A 26,196-nucleotide genomic window follows, 5' to 3' on the forward strand; every position below is an offset into this window, starting at 1 on the left:
GAGTTGCCCCACTGCAGGCAGCTTGCTATGGGGGCACCCGAGCCAAGCCGCTGCTCTGTGTGTCCATTCAGACATGGGGCCTTGGCTCGACCCTGCCCCCTCTCTCAAATAATTGTCTCATTGACTTTGATTGACAGCAGTGGGAGCAAATGGTGCCCACTGCTGTGTCTCAGCCAATCAGGGGGGAAATTCCCGGGCAGCCAAGGCACTCATGCAATATTACTGGATCGAGATGGGGCTCAGGTAAGTATTAGGGGGGCTAAAGGGGGGCTGCTGCACACAGAAGGTTTTTTATAGCTTAAAACATAGAATGCATTAAGATAAAAAAAAAAACCTTCTGGCTTTAGATCCACTTAAAGTAGAATAGAATGAATTACCTTGCTATGCAAATTTAATTAATACTGTTGTACAAGACTTTAGTACTACTTTAAACTATTGAGTTTCGTCTTCACATATTTAAGAAGCAAAGCATGATCCTGCTAACAGGAGTGACAGTCTGTACTCATTCTGTAACTTTCACAGTACAGTACATACATTAAAAAAAAAAAATCCTTTTGGCTACCGGCTTTCCTTCTTATCTCCACCCCTTGATTCCCTCACTTTACTGTGCATGTGTATCTCAGAAGGGTCACAGAACAGATTAAGGGCAAAAGAAAAGATTGCAAAAGGGTAGCTGGGCAGTCAGAAAGAGAAGAAGCTGGGGAGAGGGAGGGAAGAGACTTGATGTGTGAGCTCTGCAGACAGAAATACTCCAACACACATTCACTGAATGATCTGCCTTCAGTTCAAGGCAAGCTGCCTTCCTCCTGCTTAGTAACTACTGTCTTACAGATATGCTACCTGGATTCTTCATTTATCTCTCCTGGATTATTGAAATCCACTGTAAGTAAACACACTTTAACTTTGTATAACCTGTCACTTAATACATGCATTTGATCTGTCTACAGCACTGGTCTTAATGTGTGCTTGATTAGTTAGGCACTAAAGGAAGATTATTAGGTCAAGGTAACTGAAAACAGCTATTTATTTTGAACCAAACAAGACTTGCAGCACTGGAGATCCTCCGTCTTTAAACGTAAACCCATTCATTCATACACCTGTCACTGAGAATAATCTTATTTTAAAAGGCATTGTCAGTAGAGAGGGAGATGTGTTAGTAATACATGCGTCTGTGCCACTTCTTTGATCAGCAGTAATGTCTCAATACTTATAACGCAGAATTTTCATCTTATTCTTATTCTTGTTTTTTTTTGTCTTCGTTTTTTTTTTTTATTTAGAGGCAAAATATATGTTTCCACTTGGTTTTCCCACTTAATGACATTATTCAAATAGTATTACCAATCTGAGTGACCAGCTCTTGTGCTGCTTCAGTCGACATATGATATTATGCTTTATGATGGTAGTATTTTTTCATTACAACACTTTATCTTTTTTTTATTTGCCATGTGAAGAATTGGGAACCAGCTGTTTCTCTTTTATGAGCAGCAATTTCCCACTATATCAAGAGTACACTTTACTATATCAGATCAATGATCATGTTATGGCAAGAGGGAGCGTTAAGCTGGAAATAGTTTGCGTTTCGTATATTGCTGAGACTGAAGTAACCCTTTATTTTCTTTACAAGAAACTGGTCTGAGCAAGATGCAGCAATAAAAAAAAAAAAAAATAGAAAGAAAACATTCATACCATATAAAAGAGAACACTGTGATCATATCCAGTTTTTAATCATTTGCAAATCATCATGTTTAGCGATGAGTAGAGTGAATTTAGCAAAATAGAAATGAGAAATTTCTCTCACTAAGCACGGTGAAAATAAATTTTTTTTAAAAAAATGTACTTTTCTTCTATATATAGATGGTGGGCATTATATTAGGGGTAGTTGCGTTTTTTTGGAGGGTTTCTGTATAATTGATCACTGTTTGTGTATTATTTTTTTCCACTGCCAACCCTTTTCGTTTTGTCAATACGCATACAATAATACAATAAATTGAAAGCAGCTTCTGTAATCCTTAGAAGCCATTTAAAGTACACTGCAACCTGACCAAAAGACACAAATTAATTTCACTTTTCTTGTTGACTCTAATGCATTTAGCCAAAGTGGCAAAATTGCCCCACGATCTTTCTATTTGCATTACAATTTAAAGGGAAACTCTCTATTTTGTGCATGCCTATTAATGTTATCAATAGCATTAAGGTTTGGAAATTCTTGGGTACCCTGTTCTCAATGGTTTATATCTGGCAATTTATTATATTTGGTGTGTGTCAGATTTTTTGACTCAGCTTGGAAGAAAAAATGACAGCCAAAGATTCTCAGCTAAAACAATTTCTTAATGAATTACAACAAAGGACTCACAAGTTCTTTTATCAGCTGTCTAGCATGACCGTGGGTGGCCCAGGATGGAAGAATGCTTTACACATGCAGACAAAATCTGCATGCGTATATTCAAGTGAACTTAAAATTAGCATTTTTCCAAAAAAGATAAGGTTTGCCAAGCATGTCAGCTAGAATTGTTTTTTTTTTTTTTTTTTTTTTTTTAAATAAAGCTCTATAGACCATCATATTGGGGCTTTGGGGTTTTTTTGTTTTTTTTTTCATGTTTAGCAGTGATTCCAAATGTGATAAGTAAAAGAAAACATTGATAATTGTAGTGTTGAGTTTAATTACAGCAAATCTGTTCTTAAAGGGGCTATAAATCTACGTGTTTTTTTCACATTTATGCATTCTATGAAGGTGAAAAAACAGCTGTCAGTGACCGGTCCCCGACCCCCCTGTTTTACTTACCTGAACCGCGCTGTCTCTCTGCCCAGGGTTCTCTGCTCTTGATTGGATAGATTGATAGCAGTGCAGCCATTGGATCCCACTGCTGTCAATCAAATCCAATGACACGAGCGCCGGGGAGCGGGGCCAAGTCCTGCATTCGGCCTCTATGGACGCCAAATGCTGGACTCGGGAGCGCACCCGCAAGGTAACCCCCTCGGGGAAAGCGCTTCTCTGAGGGGGTTATCAGATGTGGGGAGGAGTCGCGAGAGCCGCTGGGGGACCCCAGAAGAGCAGGTTCAGGGGCCACTCTGTGCAAAACGAGCTGCACAGTGGAGGTAAGTATAATATGTTTGTTATTTTTTTTTTTTTTATTCTACCTTTACAATCACTTTAAACAACATATTAATCAAAGGTCATCTTAATGGTTTCCTTTAGATTTTTAAGATCTTTAGCTCCATTTTTATCAGATGTTCCCATTTAAATTGAAAGGACCAGTTAATCCAAACATATAACTCAGTTATTGGTAGTTGCTGAAGAACCAAACCAATTATTTTTGGGTTAGTGCAGCGTGGTGCAGCGGCAATAACACACACAGTCAAGGTGTAATTAGTAGAACTTGTACTTAGGAAAAAGGCAAAACTGTTTACAGCAAACTCAGTGAGAGAAGGTCCAACCAGGAACACTCACAGATGCCAAAAGCGTGTAGCAGAGCAGCTATCAGCCGAACTGACAGCCTCTGTCCGGAGGTGCATAATGCGGCCTGGCTGTTCTGTGCCCAAGCAGGAAGATGTCAAAGGAGACTGTGGAGACCTAAGCTTTCCCTACACGTTTGTCCCTGACAGACGGGTGACCTGTCCCTACACTACCTACAAAATAGACTCTGCCACACCCAAGATGGCCCCCAGAGTCATATGGGCAACCAAAATCCAATCAGATCACTGTCTCAGTGACTCAGGAAACCATAGAGCAGTGGTTCTTAACTCCTGTCCTCAGGACCCACCAACAGGCCAGGTTTGCAAGATAACTGAAATACAAGTGATATATTTTGCTGCTCAGTGATTGCCGTATTCTAGTCTGCATCTCCCCAAGGTGATACTTAAAATCTGTCCTGTTAGTGGGTCCTGAGGACAGGTGTTGAGAACCACTGCCATAGGGGAACCATGTTCCTCATGACTTCCTCTCCCTCTGCATTGCTGCTGCGGTTTAGCACCACTTGCAATGGAGACAGCAGACTCCACTTGCCTACATATTGGTTTCTTATATCTCACATAGAGATTTTAGTACAACAATGGTGATGAGGTGTGCAAACTGACTTTGACCAGTACAGTGCGCACTTTACATTAAACTTTTCAAGATGAATTTCCTTCTTCCTGAAACCCCAGCACCTACTCCATTCTTGGACTTCTCTTAACCATTCTTAGATAACAAGCTTGGCAAAGAAACAAACTCTTAATGAGTTAATAGAGAGAAATCAAACAACCTGGCAAGTAATTAGACTTGCAAGAATGAATTGAGACATTTGTATTATATGGTCATACTTACAATATAACTAAAGGCAAAACTTTTTTTTTTGGAGTTTTGGACAGAGTGGAGAGGGATTAGAACACCTGTAATTTTTTATTGTTGTCTGTGGCCCCGTTAAGGAAATTCATCCTCTCTATTTGTCCTGTTTACTACTATTATTGAAAGTGAAAGTAAAAGAAAATCCCAAATTTGGGTTTTCCCCAGAAAAGTAATAGAGAGGAAGTCTTCCAATCGGGACACTAGTTCTGGTGATTCGGGGGTCCCCAAGGAATTCTCATAATTTGCAGATATTTCCTCTCACTTCCTGTTTGGTTAAGGGACAGGAAGTGAAGGGAAATCTCTGCAATAGGACACAAATGGCGAAAAAAAATTACAGGGGTTATAACCCTTCCTTACTATGTTCAAAATGAAAAAATAAGTTTTGCCCATAGTTCTACTTTAAGGGTCTGTCATTTGCTATGTAAATTTACACATGAAAAGTGCACCTTACTTGTAAAAGGTAAAAGCAGCACTGAAGTATTTGAGTACTGGTTTTCAACAAAATAATATCTGTCCTCCTTGGATTTTAGGCTCAGGTTGTACATAGGATGTCAACTTTTGTCCATGTTAAGATACTGTAAATACCTAGCACTAAGACCCCCCACTGCCATTTATCAGCAAAATGACAATGCCACTACTGCCAATAAAGTTCCGGCCACTTAAGTTCTTCATTTGTGACAATGTATTTATGGGAATGGAACGTAGCACCAAAATAGAAAAAGGCTTAAAAAGAAAAATAACAATTGACATTTGCAATCTGATTTTCTCCAATGAAGTTGATATTTCAGTGTGCTTTTACCTCTTAGGGATAGATATATAGTGTTGTTTAGTTTATTTTCCTGCCAGAGCAGAAATATCAGCTCAGTGTCAGGTAGCAAGGCTCCCATTTGGGCTGACCTGTCTCCTGTCTAAGCTCAAAGTTTAGGTAGAAGAGAAGGGTAGGTCAATTTACAAAACCTGTAGTTTTCTTTCATGTAAACCTGACTAAATTTTTGTTCTGTAAGTGTCAACTATAGCCTCCAGCAGTTAATAGGTTAATCTAATTATCAGATTCTGATCAGGAGAAAAAAGGTGCATAAAAAGGTCGGCTAACTTCCGAGAAGTAGGATTGCACTGCTATTAAATTTAAGAGTGGAGATATCATTGCAGATGTCAAATTATGATTGGTTTGCTGTAATCTTGACTCGGTCAGAATGTTCAAAGCTAAAATTTGAAGAAGGCTCCGCAGAATAAAGGAAATGATCTGAAGAATAATATTGGTATTTGCAAGTACCATAAGCTTTCTGCAATTCAGCATTATTGTAATCTTAGTAAGTTAAATTGGGTTCTCTTCAACCACTTTGTCCTTAGGCCATTTGAAAATATCCTAGTTTTCAAATGGTTAAAACAAGCTCCCTCACCCAGCACCACCTGTTGCTGCTCACCATAGTTCCCAGGCTCTCCCCTTCCTCCAGGTAGCCTGGGGCTGTAGTAAACTGCCCCAAAATCAAGAACGGGGGGGTCAAGGAACATCCATTCCCTGGTCTCATCACCTCTGTGAGTGATGAAGCCAGAAGCATTGAGAATTGTATTACTTTTGGTTTCAGAGCTGTCATTTCCTGGCTACTGTAGCCCAGAGACAACTAATCAAGCAAGATCTATGCTTGATTAACTACAGTAGAGGGCAGGGGATACATTGGAAGACTGATGTCCACATAAACAGAACCTGTCACCTTCCCAGGCTATCACATTAGCCTGCATGTGTATGTAAACAGCGACTGCGCCATACTGTGAGTTATCACTACAAACATCCAAGTGAGAGCAGTAATTCTAGAGTTTATAATACTTGGGCAATAATTCATGGTTAAATCTAAAGTGTTAACTTGTAAAGACTTTTAAAGCTTCACCTATGAGAAATATTAGGTATCATAGTATTTTGCCATTTCATTGAAACATGCAGTCTTAATATGTTTGCTATCTATTTACTTTGTGCAACTCTATCTTTTGAATTTTATCAAAATGTTGGGTTTTATGTTGTGCTTGTGTGCAATAAAATTTGTCTTAGGCCTCTTTCACACGGGGCGGATTCGCTCAGCAGACTCCGCTAGCTCAACAGGGGATCACTCCATTGATCCCCGCTAAGCAGGCGGATGACAGGTCCGTCTCTACTCACTGTGCAAGGACAGACCTGTAATAGCCCCGCTGTTCTTTATGGGAAGATCAAATGAAAATGGACAGCATGTCTGTTTTCATTCAATCCCATCCAATCCGCTGGATGGATGGCGAACGTATCGCCATCATCTGTTTTCAGTGGATCTTGTCGGATCGGATGGTAGGTAGATGTCAGCGGACACATCTCCACTGACATCCACCTGCCCATAAAAGTCAATGGGTGGCCTCCTCAGATTCGCCTGGAAAACAGACGGATCTTTGCGGGCCCATCGCATGAAAGGGGCCTTAGTATATTCTTTCTCTCTGCTTTCAGAAATATATATACATATTTAGGGTATCTAAGTAATTGTCTAGCAAAAATGCTGATTTTAACATGTGTGTGAAAAATTATACAATTACCCCAGACACAAACTGGTTAAACACACTTTAGGATTTATTTACTAAAGGCTAATAGACTGTTCACTTTGCAAGGTACGTTGCGCTTTTCCCCAGAGCTTTGTGAATGAGGTAAAGCTCTGTAACTTTCAGCATGCAGTCACATGCAAGCAGCAATACTGTTTTTTTTTTATTTTCCTTGCAAGTGATTGGGTATTCTTTGCAAAATGACACTTCACCACATTTACTAAGCTCTGGAGCAAATTCTCTTGCAAAGTGCAACTTCCCTTTCAAAGTGAATAACCTACTTGCATCAACCCCTATGAACCTCTTTAAGTCATCCAAATGTAGCAATGGGATTGATTTACTAAAGGTAAATAGGCTATTCACTATGCAAGAGAAGTTGCATTGTACATTTTGTGCATTTCACCATTTTGTGGCAATATTCCCTCATTCCAGCTTTGATGCCTATAGTTGCCTATTATTTGTACTCACTCCAAATGTATCTACTGAAACAGTTAAACAGCTTGTTCCTCAATGCCGGCATGGTAATTATGCAAGTGTACTGAATGGTGTACTGACTTCTCATATCACATACTATAGTAATGAGATTTCTCTGCTGGATACCCCAGTGTCCTCAGTCTTGAAGTCCAACTCCTCTTTTGTAGCAATAAGACTCACTACTTGCATCGTATGTAATGAAAGATCCAGAACCCAATAGTTTTGTATTTGTCATGACAGGTTGGTGGAGCAGTATTATTAGATACATAAATTTCTCTTATCTGAAACTTACATATAAACTTATAAACAGTGAAGCCAGTGACCTTTTTTAACTTCATAATGCCTATTCAAAAATTTAAATATATGTGTTTAACCTTTAACGTCATGTTATATCCTATTTCACATCTTTCAAAAACAAAGAGGATTTTCAAAACCGTGATAGGTATTAGAAAACCATCAAGAACTGTGCTAGTAAAAGCAATGATTTGAGCTATTACTGGCTAGTTATTATGAGTCTATCTACAGAGAGGCAAACTCTAAAGAAAACCACACTAAATCAATAAATAAATAATGACACCCTGACTCCAAAATCAACATAGAACACACAACAGAAAAAAAGAGCCCTGGGTGTTTCTCCAAGAAAAGCAATCTAAACATTAAAAAAAAAATTATCCAAATCAACTTTTAGTAGCCAAATTTATGCCTTTTATTAACCACTTTAGCCCTCAGCCAATTGTGGCACTTCTTACATATATGTTAAAATCAACATTTTTTTTTTGCTAGAAAATTACTTAGAACCCCAAAACATTCTATACATATTTTTAAGCAGAGGCTCCGGAGAATATAATGGTGGGTGTTGCGTTTTTTTAGTGACATTTTTTATGTCATTTGCACAGCAGTATTTCAAATGCAATTTGTTTTGTTTTTTTTTCAATATAATTTATTGACTGCAACTGTTTCCCTTAGGTACTTTGTATGAAGCAATGGTACCAGTACCATTGGTAATGGTGGTCCAATGGGTGGTCCAATATTTACTGGGCAGTGTGCCGGTGAAGGAGTGATTTTGCATGGTTAGATCCCTGGAAAGAGGAGGAGAAGGGGGGGAGGGGGATGTGAAAGATCTCAAGAGGTGGAATTTTTTTTCTTTTATTAATGAATTTTAATGATTTTTAGTGTACACAAACACAATATAGTACCCAATTTTTTGGTAACATATAAAAGATGATGTTATGGCACGTAAATAGATACCAAACATGTCACGCTTTATAATTGAGCACGCCCATGGAACAGCGACAAACTATGGTACATTCAATTATTTATACAGTTTCTCACAAAAGTGAGTACACCCCTCACATTTTTGTAAATATTTTATTATATCTTTTCATGTGACAACACTGAAGAAATTACACTTTGCTACAATGTAACATAGTGAGTGTACAGCTTGTATAACAGTGTAAATTTGCTGTCCCCTCAAAATAACTCAACACAGCCATTAATGTCTAGACCGCTGGCAACAAAAATAAGTACACCCCTAAGTAAAAATGTCCAAATTGGGCCCAAAGTGTCAATATTTTGTGTGAACACCATTTCTTTCCAGCACTGCCTTAACCCTCTTGGGCATGGAGCTCACCAGAGCTTCACAGGTTGCCACCATAGTCCTCTTCCACACTTCCATCATGACATCACAGGGCTGGTGGATGTTAGAGAAGTTGCGCTCCTCCACCTTCCATTTGAGGATGCCCCACAGATGCTCAATAGGGTTTAGGTCTGAAGACATGCTTGGCCAGTTCCTCACCTTTACCCTCAGCTTCTTTAGCAAGGCAGTGATCAACTTGGAGGTGAGTTTGGGGTTGTTATCATGTTGGAATACTGCTCTGTGGCCCAGTCTCTGAAGGGAGGGGATCATGCTCTGCTTCAGTATGTCACAGTACATGTTGGCATTCGTGGTTCCCTCGATGAACTGTAGCTCTCCAGTGCCGGCAGCACTCATGCAGCCCCAGAACATGACACTCCAACCACCATGCTTGACTGTAGGCAAGGCACACTTGTCTTTGTACTCCTCACCTGGTTGCTGCCACACACGCTTGACACCATCTGAACCAAATAAGTTTATCTTGGTCTTGGTCGTTAAATAAAGTTATAATTTTTGTTGTATTAAGTTGATTTGGATATTTATGTTTCTTGTGTTTTGATTGGATTTTTTGTAGTCTTTCTGTTTTGTAGTATGTTCTATGAATGTATCTGACATCTAGTTATTATGAGTCACAGGGTTTGCTTGTATCACTATAAATTAAATGTCCAAACCAGCTCATCTTTCATTGGAGATGCATCCAAAGTGCACTGCTCCATGTTGCTAAGTTTGAAACCACAAGTTGATCAGCGCAGTGGAAACATTAAATTACATCTTTTATTGTAATCAGTTTATAAACAATGCAAGTCAGGTACAAAAAACATAGTCCTCTGGAGGAGCATATCTTTTGTAAGTGGCTTGCATTGTTTTTAAACAGATTATAATAAGGACTTTGTATTACATTTTGGCTGTGCATATCAACTTGTGGTTTCTTACTTGTATCACTGACATGTTTGTACCGAACACAATCATGGAAAGAGGCAATATATAGAAGAATAAAGTATCTCCTTTAGCTCAATTAACAGGATATAAAGTGTTTCTTTGTGTTCTTCAATCGACTATATATCAAACAGTGATAGCTTAAGCACAGTGTGAGGATTACGCTCAACAATAACTGCCATAAACAAGCAAATGCTCTGCTGTTTGAGGCACACAGGAATCTGTGATAAATACACAGTGTGTACAGTTATGATTGGAGAACACATAGTATTCCCATAGCGCTAGTGCAATATATGTTTAATCAAACCTGAAAAAGCTGAGATGGTCATTTGACAGTTTGCCACTTTAGGTTTAAGCTATACAATTCCCCAGGGTCATGTTGCAACATTGTAAAAGATGGATTTTTACACACAATGATATTTCTTCTGGTTGTGGCAACTGTGATTAGTATATATTTATCTAACATCTAAGAGTAATATAATAGGATTTATCACTGTTTACATCTCGTGGATGTTATTTAAATTGGAAAAATTTGAAAAAAAAACAAAAACATTGATGATGTCAGTGTTTCACTAATGCCTCGTACACACAACCGGACTTTCTGGCAGACTAGGTCCGACGGTCTTCCCGACGGACTTTCGACGGACTTGTCCACACATGGACTAAAGTCCATTCATTTTGAACGTAATAAGGTATGACGGGACTAGAAAAGGAAGTCAATCTCGCAGTTTTTATCTGCGAGATTGACACCTTCCGAGCCCCGTCGCAGAGCATACCAGGCCCTCAGGTCTGGTATGGATTTTAAGGGGAACCCCCCATGCCAAAAAAAACGGTGTGGGCGTCCCCCCAAAATCCATACCAGACCCTTATCCGAGCACACAACCCGGCCGGTCAAGAAAGGGGGTGGGGAAGAGTGGCCCCCCTCCTGAACCGTACCAGGCCGCATGCCCTCAACATGGGGGGGTGGGTGCTTTGGGGAAGGGGGGCGCCCTGCGGCCCCCCACCCCAAAGCACCTTGTCCCCATGTTGATGAGGACAAGGGCCTCTTCCCGGCAACCCTGGCCGTTGGTTGTCGGGGTCTGCGGGCGGAGAGCTTATCGGAATCCAGGAGCCCCCCAGATCCCGGCCCCCCACCTTATGTGAACGAGTATGGGGTACATCGTACCCCTACCCATTCACCTGGGGAAAAAAAGTGTCAATAAAAAACACACTACACAGGTTTTTAAAGTAGTTTATTAGGCAGCTCTAGAGGGTCTTCTTCCGACTTCTCTGCTCTCTCCGGCCTCTTCTCCCAGTGTCCGGGTTTTTCTCCCGCTCTCCGGCCTCTTCTCCCAGGGTCCGGTTCTTCTCCTGCTCTCTGGTTCTTCTGCCGGGCTCCTCTGCTATCTTCTGCTCCTTTGCTGCTCTTTTGTTAGCGGTGGCCCAGTCTTCTTCATCGTCTTCTTCCCTCTTCTCTTCTTCCGATGTTGACACAACGCTCTCTCCCGCTGTAATGCTGTGTGCGAGGTGTACAATGACTTATATAGGCACCACCCGGTGACCCTGCCCCTTATGACGGCATGGTCCCAGCATGCACCGGGACTGTGATGTCATAAAGGGAGGGGTCACCGGCTGACATCACCCGGTGACCATGCCCCATGCCTATATAAGTCTTTGCGCACCGCTCACACAGCATTTCATCGGGAGAGAGCGTCGTGTCAACATTGGAAGAAGAGAAGAAGGAACAAGACGACAGAGAAGACAGGGCCATCACTAGCAAAAGAGTGGCAAAAGAGCAGAAGATAGCGGAGGAGCCCGGCAGAAGAACCGGAGAATGGGAGAAGACCCGGACAACGGGAGAAGAGGTCGGAGAGAGCGGAGAAGTCGGAAGAGACCCCCCTGAAGTCACAAGAAGTCCCCCGGAGCTGCCTAATAAACTACTTTAAAAACCTGTGTAGTGTGTTTTTTATTGACACTTTTTTTCCCCAGGTGAATGGGTACAGGTAAGATGTACCTCATACTCATTCACATAGGGCGGGGGGTCGGGATCTGGGGGCCCCATTATTAAAGGGGGCTCCTGGATTCCGATAAGCCCCCCACCCGCAGACCCCGACAACCAATGCCCAGGGTTGTCGGGAAGAGGCCCTTGTCCTCATCAACATGGGGACAAGGTGCTTTGAGGTGGGGGGGCCGCAGGGCGCCCCCTTCCCCAAAGTACCCACCCCCCCATGTTGAGGGCATGCGGCCTGGTACGGTTCAGGAGGGGGGGCGCTCGCTCGTCCCCACCCCCTTTCCTGACCGGCCGGGCTGCATGCTCGGATAAGGGTCTGGTATGGATTTTGGGGGGCCCTACACCGTTTTTTCAGAGTAGGGGGTTCCCCTTAAAATCCATACCAGACTATAGTGTTACCTCTTTCTCGCGCTCGCTGCAATAGGAAAATGTGTTTATCCTATTGCAGCGAGCGCGAGATTATACCCTGTTGCCAAGAACCAGCGCGATAGGATCGCGCTGGAAACATTCTCGCAGGCAGGTGCTGTAGCTGCCCTTGCATCGTATTTGGTCCATCGGACCAGCATACAGACGAACGGGCTTCCCGATAGGAACTGGGTCCGGCGGAGATCTGGCAGAAAGATTTGAAGCATGTTTCAAATCTAAAGTCCGGCGGATTTTCGACTGAAAAGGTCCGTTGGAAGTCCGATGAAGCCCACACAAGGTCGGATTGTCCGCCGGATTCGGTCTGTCGGACCAGTCCAGTGGAAAAGTCAGCTCATGTGTACGCCGCATAATTCTCCTGTATTCGCATTTCTGTGCATGCATTGATGTGTTTGCGGGTGCGTGTGTAGGTGGGTTGTTGGAGAAAGTCTATATTATTATTATTATTATTATTTATTATACGTGATTTATATAGCGCCAACAGTTTACACAGCACTTTACAATGTATAGGGGAGACAACACAATTACAGTACAGTTCAATACAAAAGGTACAGGAGGGCCCTGCTCATAGAGCTTACATTCTAAAGAGAGGGGGTGGTGGTACAAAAGGTAATAGCTGCAGAGAATGATTTGATGAGGGTGGCTCGGGGACAGTTGTTATGTGGGTGTGGGATAGGCATCCCTGAATAAATGAGTTTTCAGGGATCTCCTAAAGGAGGACAGGGTAGGGGCTTATGGGACATACTGGGGCAGGGAGTTCCAGAGGATGGAAGAGGCTCTGGAGAAGTCCTGAAGGCGAGCATGGGAGGAGGTAACAAGGGATCTAGAGAGCAGGAGGTCCTGGGAGGAGCGGAGGGGACGATTTGGGCGATATCTGCAGATGAGGTTGGTGATGTAGCTGGGGGCGATGTTGTGGATGGCCTTGTATGTTATGGTTAGCATTTTGAATTTTATACGGTGGGGTAGGGGAAACCAGTGAAGAGATTGGCAGAGAGGGGCAGCAGTCACGGATCGATTAGTGAGGTGTATTAGTCTATATGAATACAAAACCTGCTTAAAGGTTAAATGTAGGTCAGAGGGGGGTCAACTACAGCCCAAATGTACCTGTCAATGAATTTTGAATGATCTCAAGAGCATCTCAAACTGATGGCAAACGGAACACCATTGATACTGTTGACCTAGGCCTTAAATCAGTACACTATAAAGATAATTGGGGTATGATGGAACTTTATAGTAGCCTGTATCATTGGACATTATAGTAAAGTATGTTGGTGATGGGGTATATTTTTTCAGTATTTCAAATGTCTATACTGGCTTTTCTTTATTTTACTATTATAAACTCACACACTGTTAATTTTCCTGCATCTGTGGTTTCCTCTTCCTGGGCATTAAAGGTTTCCTGTAAGCATTTAGGGTCTAACTCTTAACACAGACAGATGGGATCTGATGTACTAAAGGGATTGAGGATGCTCTCTGAATATTCACTTCGTTTAGTGAAATACTGAAGTTGTTCTTATTTTAAATACCTAAAAATGTGCAGAGGGAAAACAGGATTTGAACAAAGCTTTAATTTATTTTCAAAGGTAAATGGATACTCATCAAATTGAAAAAGCACTGGTACCAGTAGGGAAAATAGACTTCATCCACATACCATACTGGTACCAGTAGGGAAACTAGATTTCATCCATATGCCACTGCTAAACATAAAACTCAGACTTGCCCATTTATGTATCTCCTCCAATTCTATGTTAGATACTAGACCCAAACGGGATGGAGGGGAGATATTTAATTGTTTTTTGGTGAGCAATTATTCGATACAGCATTATGCAGTTAAAAACATTATTACTAAACACTTAAAAATCACCCCATTTTAAGTTCATTACTTCCCAACCTTCTTAGGCCCATTTCACACTGGGGCGGTTTGCAGGCGCTATTGCGCTAATAATAGCGCCTGCAAACTGACCCAAAACAGCCGCTGCTGTCTCTCTAGTGTGAAAGCCCCGAGGGCTTTCACACTGGAGCAGTGCGCTAGCAGGACGGGAAAAAAAGTCCTGCTAGCAGCATCTTTGGAGCGGTGAAGGATCGATGTATACACCTCTCCTTCACCATTCCTGCCCATTGAAATCAATGGTACAGCGCGGCTATACCACCGGCAAAGCGCCTCTGCAGAGGTGCTTTGCGGTAGTTTTTAACCCTTTCTCGGCTGCTAGCGGGGGGGGAAACCGCCCTGCTAGCGGCCGAATACCGACGGAAAAGCGCCGCTAACAATAGCGGCGCTTTACCGCCGACGCCGCCCCCGCCCCACTGTGAAAGGGACCTTAGTGTCATTTATAGAGGGTTAACTGCTTCACGTGATGAGATCACCTGTAACGTTTTGGACCCTCCAGTGAGACCCACTTTTTTTGGGTCACTTGTGAGTTTCTACCCTTAGAAAATGTGCCACGTGTTAAGTGAGTAGCTTTTCTGATAGGAAAATTAACTCTTTTCAATTACATACTTTTCATTACATCTCTTATAACATGCTCCACAAAAAAAAGTTGTTTACCTTATACGGTGTCTGTGCGGCACGCAATACATGGAACACACTGTTCGAGCATTACAAGTGCACCTCAACGAGCATGTAGCAAACATTAAATGTGGATTCCCAGGCCATTATCTGTCTAGACATTATGCTTGATGCCACAATAAGAGTTCTGAGGGTACCTTGTTTATGGCTGTACACAGGTATTTGCCTCATTGGAGAGGGAGTTCCACTAGGAGGGAAATATCAAAACTTGAAACACGTTGGATATATAACCTCAACTGTTTTATTAATAATAGCCAAATTTTTGGTGTTTTTGTTTATTTTTATTATATATATATATATGTGTATATATATATATATCGTATTTATCAGCGTATACCATGCACCTTCATTTTAAGAGGCAAGTTTCACAAGTTTCAGGGAAAAAAATAAGGGTTAGTGCCCATCTACAGCCTCACAAGTGCCATCAATGCAGCCTCATCAGTCTACATCAATGCAGCCTCACAAGTGCCATCAATTCTGCAGCCTCACCATTGCCATTAATGCAGCAGCCTCACCATTGCCATCAATGCAGCAGCCTCACCATTGCCATCAATTCAGCAGCCTCACCATTGCCATCAATGCAGCAGCCTCACCATTGCCATCAATGCAGCAGCCTTACCATTGCCTTCAATGCAGCCTGATCAATGACCATCTGCAGCCTAGAGAGGACAGGGAGGGGGGCGGGACGAGTGCCGAGAGATTATATACAGTGAGAATCTCCTATGATAGACAGAACAGTGGTCCAATGGCGGCCCAGGAGACCGGGCTTCCTATTACAGAGGCCCCCAAGTAAACAGGAGTTTCTCAGTGTATGTAATATGATGGCGCTCGCCCCGAACCCTCCCTGTCCCCGTCAAGGCAGCTAAAATTAAAGTATTAGCGTATAACACGCAAAAGCTATTTGCATCCGATTTTCAGGGTGAACAAGGAATAAGTGCGTGTTATACGCCAATAAATACAATATATATATATAGATATATATATATAGTTTAATTGAAATCTTTTCCTTAAAAGAATCTATTTCTTCTTGTGCTGCCTCTTTCCATTTTTGGTCCCCATACTCGGTATTGTATTATTATTATTATTTTATTGTGTATTTTTTATTTTCATACACAAGATGGCGCTGTCTTGTTTCTATTTTTAAAATTAATTTTCCAGTTTAAAACACACGATTGTGCTGCAAAAGCATTGGTGCTTGTTCACATGAATTTTTCTCCTTGAAATCCTTATCCTTATTATTAGTTGGTCTTTGTTGCTGGGCAACACTGCCTTGTTGTCCTTATGTTGTTATTCTTAATTTGGAGCATGCGCACTAACATACTCCTCCATCCTTGTGACTATTTAAAACTATGGTGCATAATACTGCCTCGTGGCCACTCCCGCTGATGACGTCTGTTGTGACAAAACGCATCGCATGGGGCCAATGTAGGTAAGGTGATCATGCAGGTGGGGACCCAGAAGTGGGCTGGTGGGCAGCATGAGGATCAAACCAGATGTTTGTTTCATGGAATATTATTAATCATGCTTAATTTATCCTGTGAGGATGTATATCCTCATATAATATAATATAATATGGTTATAGAAGGTTCCTTAGAGATCTTTTGATACCCCAGCATTGGCCACATTAAAAGCGTGTTTAGATCATCCGTCATAGGTGGTCTCGCCACCTGGTAAGGTGGATCTATATACATATATAAGTGGTGATCGGGTGAAGTGTTTCCTGCTATTAAAGGTCAGAGGAGAAATTACTTAAAAGGATTTATCAAGTGTAATTCTGGGATAATTATTTACATATCCGTTGTGCTAGACTGTTTCATATACAGTATTATCTTTAGTGATCCTTTTTACTGTATGGACTTTTACACTATTACAATATGTTGGTGATTTGTTTAGCTTTCACATTTAAATGAATGTAATATTTGCTTGTTTTCAAGTGCTTCACGTATTTATATTATTTAGTATTTTTGGTTTGTATCAAGATCTGTGGTACTGGCTGCTATTTTTCCACATATAATTACACTTAAGCACAGAGTTCCCCCTTTTCAGCAATCTATTAATGCATTCTGAACTGCACTAACTTGCATTAATGAAATCTCTTGGAGTTCAGCGTTAAGTAAATCAACACCATCCTGTTTAAGGTTCCTTTTGAATTGAATCATACCTTGGCACCGAGTAGTATAACTGTGACACAAAGTTGACAAATATCATCAAATCAGCCTAAAGCCTAGTACACATGGGCCGAATGTCAGGCGGAATCGGCTGGTTCAATAGAAACCAGGTTACAGTATACCGAAGGGGAATGCCCCCCGATCGGCATCCGATCAGCGCTCTCAGCCAATGGCTGAGAGCGCTGATGAATATTCATAACTTCAGTAGCTGACCCTCCCAGCTATTTCCAGAAGCTTATTCCAGAGGCAGACAGAAGTAAGACAACCACTAAGCCTAGGAAAACCTGACCAGAGCAAAAAAAACAGATCACCACTCCACTGAGTACAGCAGAGCCAATAACTAATTTTAGCCTAACTAGGTCCAGGCATAACAATTTAAAAGTACAGGTTACAATGGTAACTTTTCCAATGGTTTATCATTTATCAAGTAAGCTTATGTTTTTCTGTAGTAGCGTAAGTTATGAAATTGATTTCATAATAAATGCCTTATATGCAAAAAGTTTTGGGGAAAAAAAAATCTTTATAGATCATATTCCATCTGTAGTTGTTCTGGTGTAGATTAGGTAATAGGAGTATAATTTGATTGGCTAGGATTTGCAAAAACAGACATCTGTTTAGTGTTTCTTATGTTTTGCAAGAATGACATTACCACTCAACAAATATGAGAATATATAAGCTATCTTTTACATAGGAAAGGGGGTGGTGGGTTACATAAGCTTTTTTATGACATACATTTGAGTAAATCCATCCTAAATTTTATACTTTTCACACAGCAAACAAGCTTTCAGGGGATGACAATAGAATACAAGCAAAATGATGCAAGGAGATAAACGTAGGAAGACAATAATACATTTTACATTCATTTTACCACGCATGCTGAACTGCAGTAGTTCATTTTAATGGAAGTGTCAGCTAAGCTTGCAACCCCATGGCTTCATGATATATTAAGGGATAGTAACTGTGGAAACTTTGCAGGAAATATTCTGCTTTGTCTTTAGCATGCTGTAATAAATGTAACACTAAAGCATTCAGTCATAGCAGAATTAATTTGCCACATTGATATTTACAACTCCCAACTGCCAATTTATATTAACATTTGGTAGTATTGTTTATGATCTAATGGCTTAACAGTCGTGTCAAGGGAAATAGGCGTATCTATTTTAAATTTAACTACAAGCTGTCATTCCAGCAATTAAACAACCTGCATTTGCATATGCTGTGCTCAACATGCTTATATTATAAAAATGCTGAATACTTGACATATTTTGCTGGGTTCACAAAGATTTACAAACATTTTTTATTAATTTGCTGTCTATAGATATACAGATTAACATAAAAAACAGAGCTGTCCACACACTGTAATGGTGGTCATGCATATTTTGATTTTGTTATCTAAATGATGTGCAATTCGACTAAAACAATTGAAATCACAAACTGAATGGCCATAGCTTCCTTTAGGATTCATTTAGACTCAGTTCAATTGGATTCGGTCAGAATGAGTCTATCGGTGAGAGTGGAATATTATCAATCAGTTTGCACCAATCATCAGCAGTGAGATACTTTATTAATGAATACAATTGTATTTCAATTAGATTCAATCAGATTATGAGATTATATGGTGGAATCAGAGATGCAATTGATAATTTATTATCATAAGCTAGTATTGCATCTGAACTATCGATTGAATTCCACTTCCTTATATGTGACATATCGATCAGTTGGGTTGTTGACTATAGATCAATTATTCCTATTGAAAGAGAATGATCAGAAAATAAATTAAAGTGGTAGTAGACCCAAAAACAAGTATTTATTATATTGCAGTATACCAATTCTTAGATGGCTGCATTAGTTTTCTTTTTAGGCCAGTGATTCTCAACTCCTGTCCTCGGGAACCACTAACAGGCCAGGTTTGTAAGATAACTGAAATACATCACAGGTGATATAATATGCTGATCAGTGGTTGCAGTATTCTAGTCTGCATCTCACCAAGGTGCTGACTTTTAATATTAGGACACTTACCAGTCCTGGAGTCCAGCGATGTCTGCACCACAGCCAATGTTTACATTTGCTGGTTGGGTGCTGCCGCCACCATTGCGGGTAAGGGAACCCAGCAGTGTAGCCTTTTGGCTTCATGGCTGGGTCCCTACTGTGCATGCACAAAGCGTGCTACGCTCTGTTACTGGCCCGGCAGAAGGGGAGGGAGGAGGGGGGGCCGAGCTGCTGACGTAATTCCCTGGAAGTGGGGACAGGGTATCTGTAAAAAACAGGTAACCCCCCCCCGCAAGGTGCCAAATGTGGCACCGGAGGAGGATCAGATAAGCGGAAGTTCCACTTTTGGGTGTAAGTCCGCTTTAAGCTAAAATTCAGTCTTGGAATAGATACTTATTAAACTTTATTTATTAAAGCTAAGATCCATCCAAATTCCAGTAGCTCAAAGCAACCAAAAAGAAGACTTATTTCATTATTCTTACTACTTTATGTCAATGAAATATAATCACTGCTTGGTAGTTTGCTATGGATTGCTGTACATCAGTCTTTCTTTTATTACATTAACAAATAAGCTTCATTATGGTGTTTTTGGAAAGAGTGTATCACAATGGAGTTAATTTCTGAAAACCAGAGATATAAAAATGTAGTCCCCATCCAATAGCAACCAGTCAGATACCTTGTTTCATGTTCACAAAAAATAAAAGATGACTGATTGCTCTGTATTTGCATTTGTTTAATAAGCCTTGGTCTATGTTATATAAATTAATTTTCACTTACATGGTAGCAAAAAAAAAATAGTCATAAAGTGATTCCAGTAACAGCAGTGAATCTGACTTGTTACACAGATTGTGAAGATTTTTAAGGTGCTACCAATGTTAACATGGTGGCTTCTTGAATATCGTGGGTCACCTTCACTTATGTAGTATCAGATAAGCTGTTAAAGAAGTATAAAGTAAGGTTAGCAGTCTACAACACTGAGCTGGCACAAACAGATCACCTGTAGGACAAGCTGTCTGTAGAGTACTTTCTAAATAAGATCTGTAAATAAGATCTCCAGCTAAAAATTCACCTTTATTGCAGTCCATCCATTGGAGTTTAGCTGTAAGCTTCTAAGGTTGACTCTGCTGACCTTACAAGTATATGGACAGGGGAGGGCAGTTGAGAGTAGTAAGTCTGGTTTTGGCTGATAAGGGGGAATACTAGCAATCAAAATTTATTTTCTATGTCTAATATCTCATTCCCCCCCCTGACAGCAGCTTGTTGCTAGGGGACAATTACCCAGAGCAGCTCCCTGTCTACTTGGTATGACTAGTTCATAATGTCAGTGTAAGACCTTCCCTTGGGAAAGCAACCTTCCTGATTGGTAAAGTGGGTCAGGTGCATACCTAAATGTGTCTGGAGAGAGAGAGAGAGAGAGAGAGAGAGAGAGAGAGAGAGAGAGAGAGAGAGAGAGAGAGAGAGAGAGAGAGTGTGAAATGACAAGCAGAGAAAAAAGTGTCATCTTGAGATCAGGGTGTGGTGGAGTGTGACCACCTGCCCCTTTCTTGTAGTAGTACTTCAGGGGCAAGGAATAGGAGATAGAAGAGAGAAAAAGCACTTAAGATAGGTGATGAGAAGGAGCAAATAAAATGAAGTGAAATAGGTATGGTATTGTTAACGTTTTCCTGAAGTTCTAGGAAATTTAAAGTTGTCCATCTGCAAGTAATAGTTTGGCCTCCATTCCTTGCACTAGTACTGTAGTAAAAGTCCATGTGACAATATAGAAGTGTTTATACTAGTAGATATGCTTTGCTTTGTGCTGAATTTTTAAATCCCTTGTTAGCAGCCAACTGCCCCCTTTTCTGGTTTTCCCTGTGGTAAGGCTTTCCTTGACTTTCTTTGCCTGAGCAACCAATCAGTGCATCTGCCTCACACAGGACTGCAGTAAACATGTAGATGACAGTAAAGACAGGGGTCAGTGAGACTTGCTCCAGCTGACCAATAAGTATTTAAGTGCTCCAACTAGTTTTTCTGTAATGTACACAGAAGCTTTGCTTTGTGGTTGCTTTATACATTCATTGTCTGTTAGTAGTGATATTAATATGTGAAGTTGGTAGGACTTTTAAAGAAAATCTATACCAAGCAAATAAATATATATATATACTGGTGCCTTATTTCTGCTATCAGTGCCTTCTGAGTCACTAACCCAGAAGTATGAAGATCTGGAGTCCAGACTTTTCTCTGTCGTTTTTAGCCACATATTTCCTGCACATCAGAAAGTAAGCCAGACAATTAGCATTTTCGCTGGGAGTTCAACAATGGCAGTTTCCAAAATTCTCTCTGTATGTATTTCCTTTAAAAAAGATAAGCTGTTTAATCATCTAGGCCAGCTTTTTTTAATCAGGGTGCCTTCAGGTTTCTTCAGTGGCACCTTGACAAAATGCATAAAAATTTCCCCAAAATTGTATACAAGCCAGCGGGATGAGTGAAGCCTGCCTTTTAGTTACAGAAAGCCACAAGTTTTCATTGTGTACCTTTACAACCTTCTATCCATCTGTGTCCTAACAATCAATGATGGCATTACTCAATAAGAAAAATGTCTGGCGCCTGCACAGAATCCTTTTTTGTCCCTCTCTGTCAGCACTGGGGTCACATTAGCTGAGTGAGGGAGAGAAACTGAGGGAGAAGAGAAACAATGGAATATTAGTCAGTACCAGTGTGCAAAGGTATATTTGCTTTGGAAGAATAAATCACCTCTAATGTTCGGGGTCCTGCATGTGTAGATGTTGCTGTTATTATTATTTTGCTATTAATTTTGTTTTTTACATTTTAGAATGGGATGCCTTGACATTGTGCAGAATTTTAAAGGATGCCTTGACTGAAAAAAGATTGAAAAACACTGATCTAAGTAGTTTACGTATACACTATATAGCCATTACAAGAGAGTATTTCTACACATCTGAATCGTCCTTGAGATGTGCCCTATCAAATCACAATGACCTGATGATGGATGCAGGCACATACCATTCTTTTTCTCTATTCTTACATGAGACCTCGTGGCAAAGCCCTTCCAACTGTCATTTCACTCTCCAATGAGAGTTTCTCTTTAGTCAGTAAGGGCACAGGAACAGTGGAATGTCAGTTAGTGTGGTTCTGCCTTGAAGTAATTGACAGTAAGCATCTTTTGGTGTTTGCTTTTAGGCAGAACTTTTATTTTTTCAAAATTTTAAATGGAGCGCAGGTTCAATTTATGTATATTGTTTTGAGAACTGTTGGCATACATACATGGGCAGTCAGAGACCAAAGAAGAAGTCAGTTGTTTGTAAGATCATCTTTGTCACATTATGGCACCTTGGGATTCCTGGTCATATTTGTGATCAAAGAAGCCTATCACAACTGTTCAAAACAATTCATACATCAGCAATGTGATTCTTTTCATGTGTTATTTGCCAAGTTATGGTGTGCATCCATCTAATCTTTTTAGTAAATATTCTCCATACAGCTTAGACCAGGGGTCTCAAACTGGTGGCCCTCCAGCTGTTGCAAAACTACAAGTCCCATGAGGCATTGCAAGGCTGACAGTTACAAGCATGACTCCCACAGGCAGAGGCATGATGGGACTTGCAGTTTTGCAACAGCTGGAGGGCGGCCAGTTTGAGACCCCTGGCTTAGACTCAGAGCAACCCAAGTATAACTGGCCAGTAGGTAATTTGTTCTAATATTTTTTATACAGTTGCAGGTTCCTATGATTTATTCCATAACCATTACCGGAGCCTGGAATTGAAAGCTCGACCTCTGACATCAATTAATTTTTATTTCACTTTGATCAGCTTTGTGAAATTCAGAACAACAAATGTAATTTACTGAACCATGTGTTGTAGAGGTAAAGTATCAATAATGTTAGCAGATATTTGAAGATGTTTATTTAACAATGCAGGCATGTTAAGACAAATCAAAAGCTTTTAGGCTAGCATTCAAAACAGATAACTCATTTATGTATAGGGAAATCCAATAAAAAAGTATACAGGGAAAAATGAATTAAAATATTTTTTGGCAATTTTCACATGTATCCTAAAAGCAGGTGTTGGCCAGACTTAAATATTTGATACTAAATACTTTCTTTACATAGCAAACATCCTATCATATAATCCCAAGTATAATCCAGTCTATTCATAGCCTGAAATGACAGACAGCAAAAAAAAAAAAAAAAAAAAAAAAAGATTGTTCACAAAAAGGATTGTATTAATGAGAGCACTTAACTTTAATTTGAGGAGGTATGCCATAGTAGAAAAGCATTGTATATTAGTACCAATGTTTGGTTTTTCATGTTTTTCTAGATGACAATCTTTTGTCATTTCAAGTAACCCCATCAGAAAAATAAACTTGTCCAAAAAGATCTTCCACCAAACGAAGAGAGTAAATACTTACCTCTTCCATGCTGCCAAACACTACTGTATTGAAGAGACTTCTTTCACTGAAATTGGCTGAGAAACCAATACTTTCAGGAGTGTCGATCTCCTGTGTTCACTGTTGCGCTCAATAGTTCCTCCTCCCTACCTTCAAATCATTACTTCAAATGTTAGTGACATGGAGGTAGTTGTGAGGTACAGTACCACTGAGTGCCAGCCCCAATGGCAGCCTACCCTGTTGTGTATAATGTGCCCAGACCTTGGTTTTTGGTTGAATAGCCAATCAGAAACTAAGCAATAGAGGAGGTGAATCTCCCTAAGAGGGACACAGATAGCAAAAAAGTCTAGAAACATATGAAGCAAAGCACCAAACATGTTGTATTGTGTGCAGATGTGAGCTTGATACTTTCCTCCATACACCTCTAGTGTTCTTGAAACAAAAGCTGAATTATGCCCCCTTTCCTATGGAGAGCTGCCCAAGGAAATTTCTCAGGCCAGTTAAGTCTAGGAAAAAAAGGGAGAGAGTCTACCCTTACCCACTCAATCCACAATGGCTTTAAACACATCTTAATACACTATTGCTAGATATTTAATATGTCTTTGTAGCTGAATACTGTGCACTGATGAACCCTTACTTGCAAACCTTCATCTCTGACTATGCGGCCACATAAAAGGATTATGGCCAATGGCCATGAAGTTGAACATTTTCAGCTACACTAAAAAATAACACCACTGAACACAAGAAGTAGTTATGCATCAACGTTCATCTAAAAGTGGTTGTAAAGTCACATGTATTAAGTACTTTGATTCTCTCTGCTTTAGGTCCCTGTTCAGTACAGAGTGTAGGTTTTCCTAAAATTAGAATGCTAAATGCCTTCTTTGCAGAGCCATACTGTGCTGTCATGTGACCTCCCTCTGCTTTCCTTCCCGATCTAAGAGAGCACAGTGGGAGGAGCTGAGATTCCCCTATGGTGAATGCAAGCTAGCAGAGCGGGGTCACATGTCTGCACAGCAGGGCTCTGCAAAGAAGGTATTTAGCATTATAACTTTAGGAAAACACACACACTGTACTGAACAGGAACCTAAAACAGAGAGTATCAAAATAATTAATACATTTCTTTACTTTACAAGCACTGGAGCAGCTGCAGGGATGAGAATTACACAGGGATGAGAGTAGAGGAGAGGGAATAGGTGGGGAGGAGATCAGCTCTCACACAGACTATGGGAGAGACAAGGAGAGGGAGGGGGAAGATGCAAAGATGCTGAGGAGATAGCTGGATGATGGAGGCATGTAAACTGACCACGCTATCAGAGATCAGCAGCCATGATAAACATGGTCAGTTTACAGAGGGGAACACAGGAGCAGGCAGGATCAGCAAGGCATTCTACAACATGGAAAGGGACAATTGACATGGCAAAAGAACTGTTCTATATCTCGTGCCTTAAAGGGACAGGAGCATTTTTTTTGGGGCGGATGCAACCACTTTAAGCTAGTTTTGCTGTATTTTATGTTGTTGAATATTCTTTTTAAACCCATTAAATATTAAGGTGCATAGCATGTATGGCATAATAGAATGCTAAACCAAGATTTCTAAGGGCTTGTTCAAACTGACAAAATAAGTGTGATGTGTTATACCAGCTGGCCATCTACATTCACAGTTGCCACAATACACATTAACACACAGATACTGTATATGTGCATTATGTTACAGTGCCATTTCCCCAATGCATTTATGTAGTAAAGAAAAATGCAGTACAATGCGCAGATGTGATAGTTGTATTGCACTGTGTTGCCAAAAATAGCACAGGTGGATTTTTTCACATGCAAATGTGCATTGACTGCCTTTCTGCAATGTGAGTCAATGCAAATGTGTTAGAACTCCACAACAGTGTGAATGAGCCCCAACAACACCATCTCTGCATCAAGGCACTGTAGAGTAAAGCAGCTCATAGTAGGGTTAAATAGCTTCTAGTAGGCTTTAAGTAGGATGAAACACACTTTGATAAGGCTGAAATGACAATTGATAAGTCACGCCCATCTAATTTTTATCAATTTTAATGCATACAAGGTTATACAATTCCTCTTTACATTACACTGTAAATGAAAAATTTCTTCCAGGATTTGTATTTCTGACAAAAAAATTTTATTTCATCAGAACAATGATATTTATGTTCGTTTTACTTAGCTGCAATGTTCTGAGGATCCAAGAAGTGTGTGTTCGTAATACACACACATCGCTCAAACATGAGACAAGTGACACCACAGAAACAATAATTTTCCTAAAACCCTTCAAATGTTAGTAGCAGTTTGTCGTATTTAGAAATGAGGTTTGTGTTAGATACTTCTGATTAATTATGAGGAACTGACATTCTGATTATAGAACATCCACTGTTCTGGAATGTGGGTAGAAAAAGAGGCCACTAAAAAACGTTACCCTTAACTAGCACTTGCCCAAGTTGCATAGGTGTAGACATGTACACAGCAGTACTGGGAGATGTGGCTATGCCTCCTCTCACTTGCCTCCCCGCTGCCTGGGCTGGATCATGTGTGCAGGGATCTGGAGTGGTACAGATTTGCTGCCTGTACCTGTCTGGACCTACACTAGAGGACTGAGCCTGTGAGGACCAGAGGGCTGAGACATGTATGCTGCTCGATAAGAGTACTCAAGCCACTGAGGATCAGAATGCTGAGAGACTAAGCCTGAAAGAACCTGATCGTGAGTACTGAGTTACGGGGGGGGCCAGGTTTTTG

The 26,196-nt window shown here is 40.6% G+C and overlaps 1 protein-coding gene across 1 annotated transcript in view; it reads left to right on the forward strand.

Moving 5' to 3' along the window:
- The first annotated feature begins 265 nt into the window (after positions 1-265).
- RXFP1 (relaxin family peptide receptor 1) overlaps positions 266-26,196 on the forward strand; it is a 522,477-nt gene continuing 496,546 nt past the window's right edge. The window contains exon 1 of the mRNA XM_073605821.1: positions 266-882. Coding sequence (XP_073461922.1) covers positions 834-882 — 49 coding nt within the window. The 5' untranslated portion in view covers positions 266-833. The remainder of the gene's footprint in view (positions 883-26,196) is intronic.

The sequence above is a fragment of the Aquarana catesbeiana genome, linkage group LG01 (assembly GCF_042186555.1).
Source record: "Aquarana catesbeiana isolate 2022-GZ linkage group LG01, ASM4218655v1, whole genome shotgun sequence".
Lineage (NCBI taxonomy): Eukaryota > Metazoa > Chordata > Amphibia > Anura > Ranidae > Aquarana > Aquarana catesbeiana.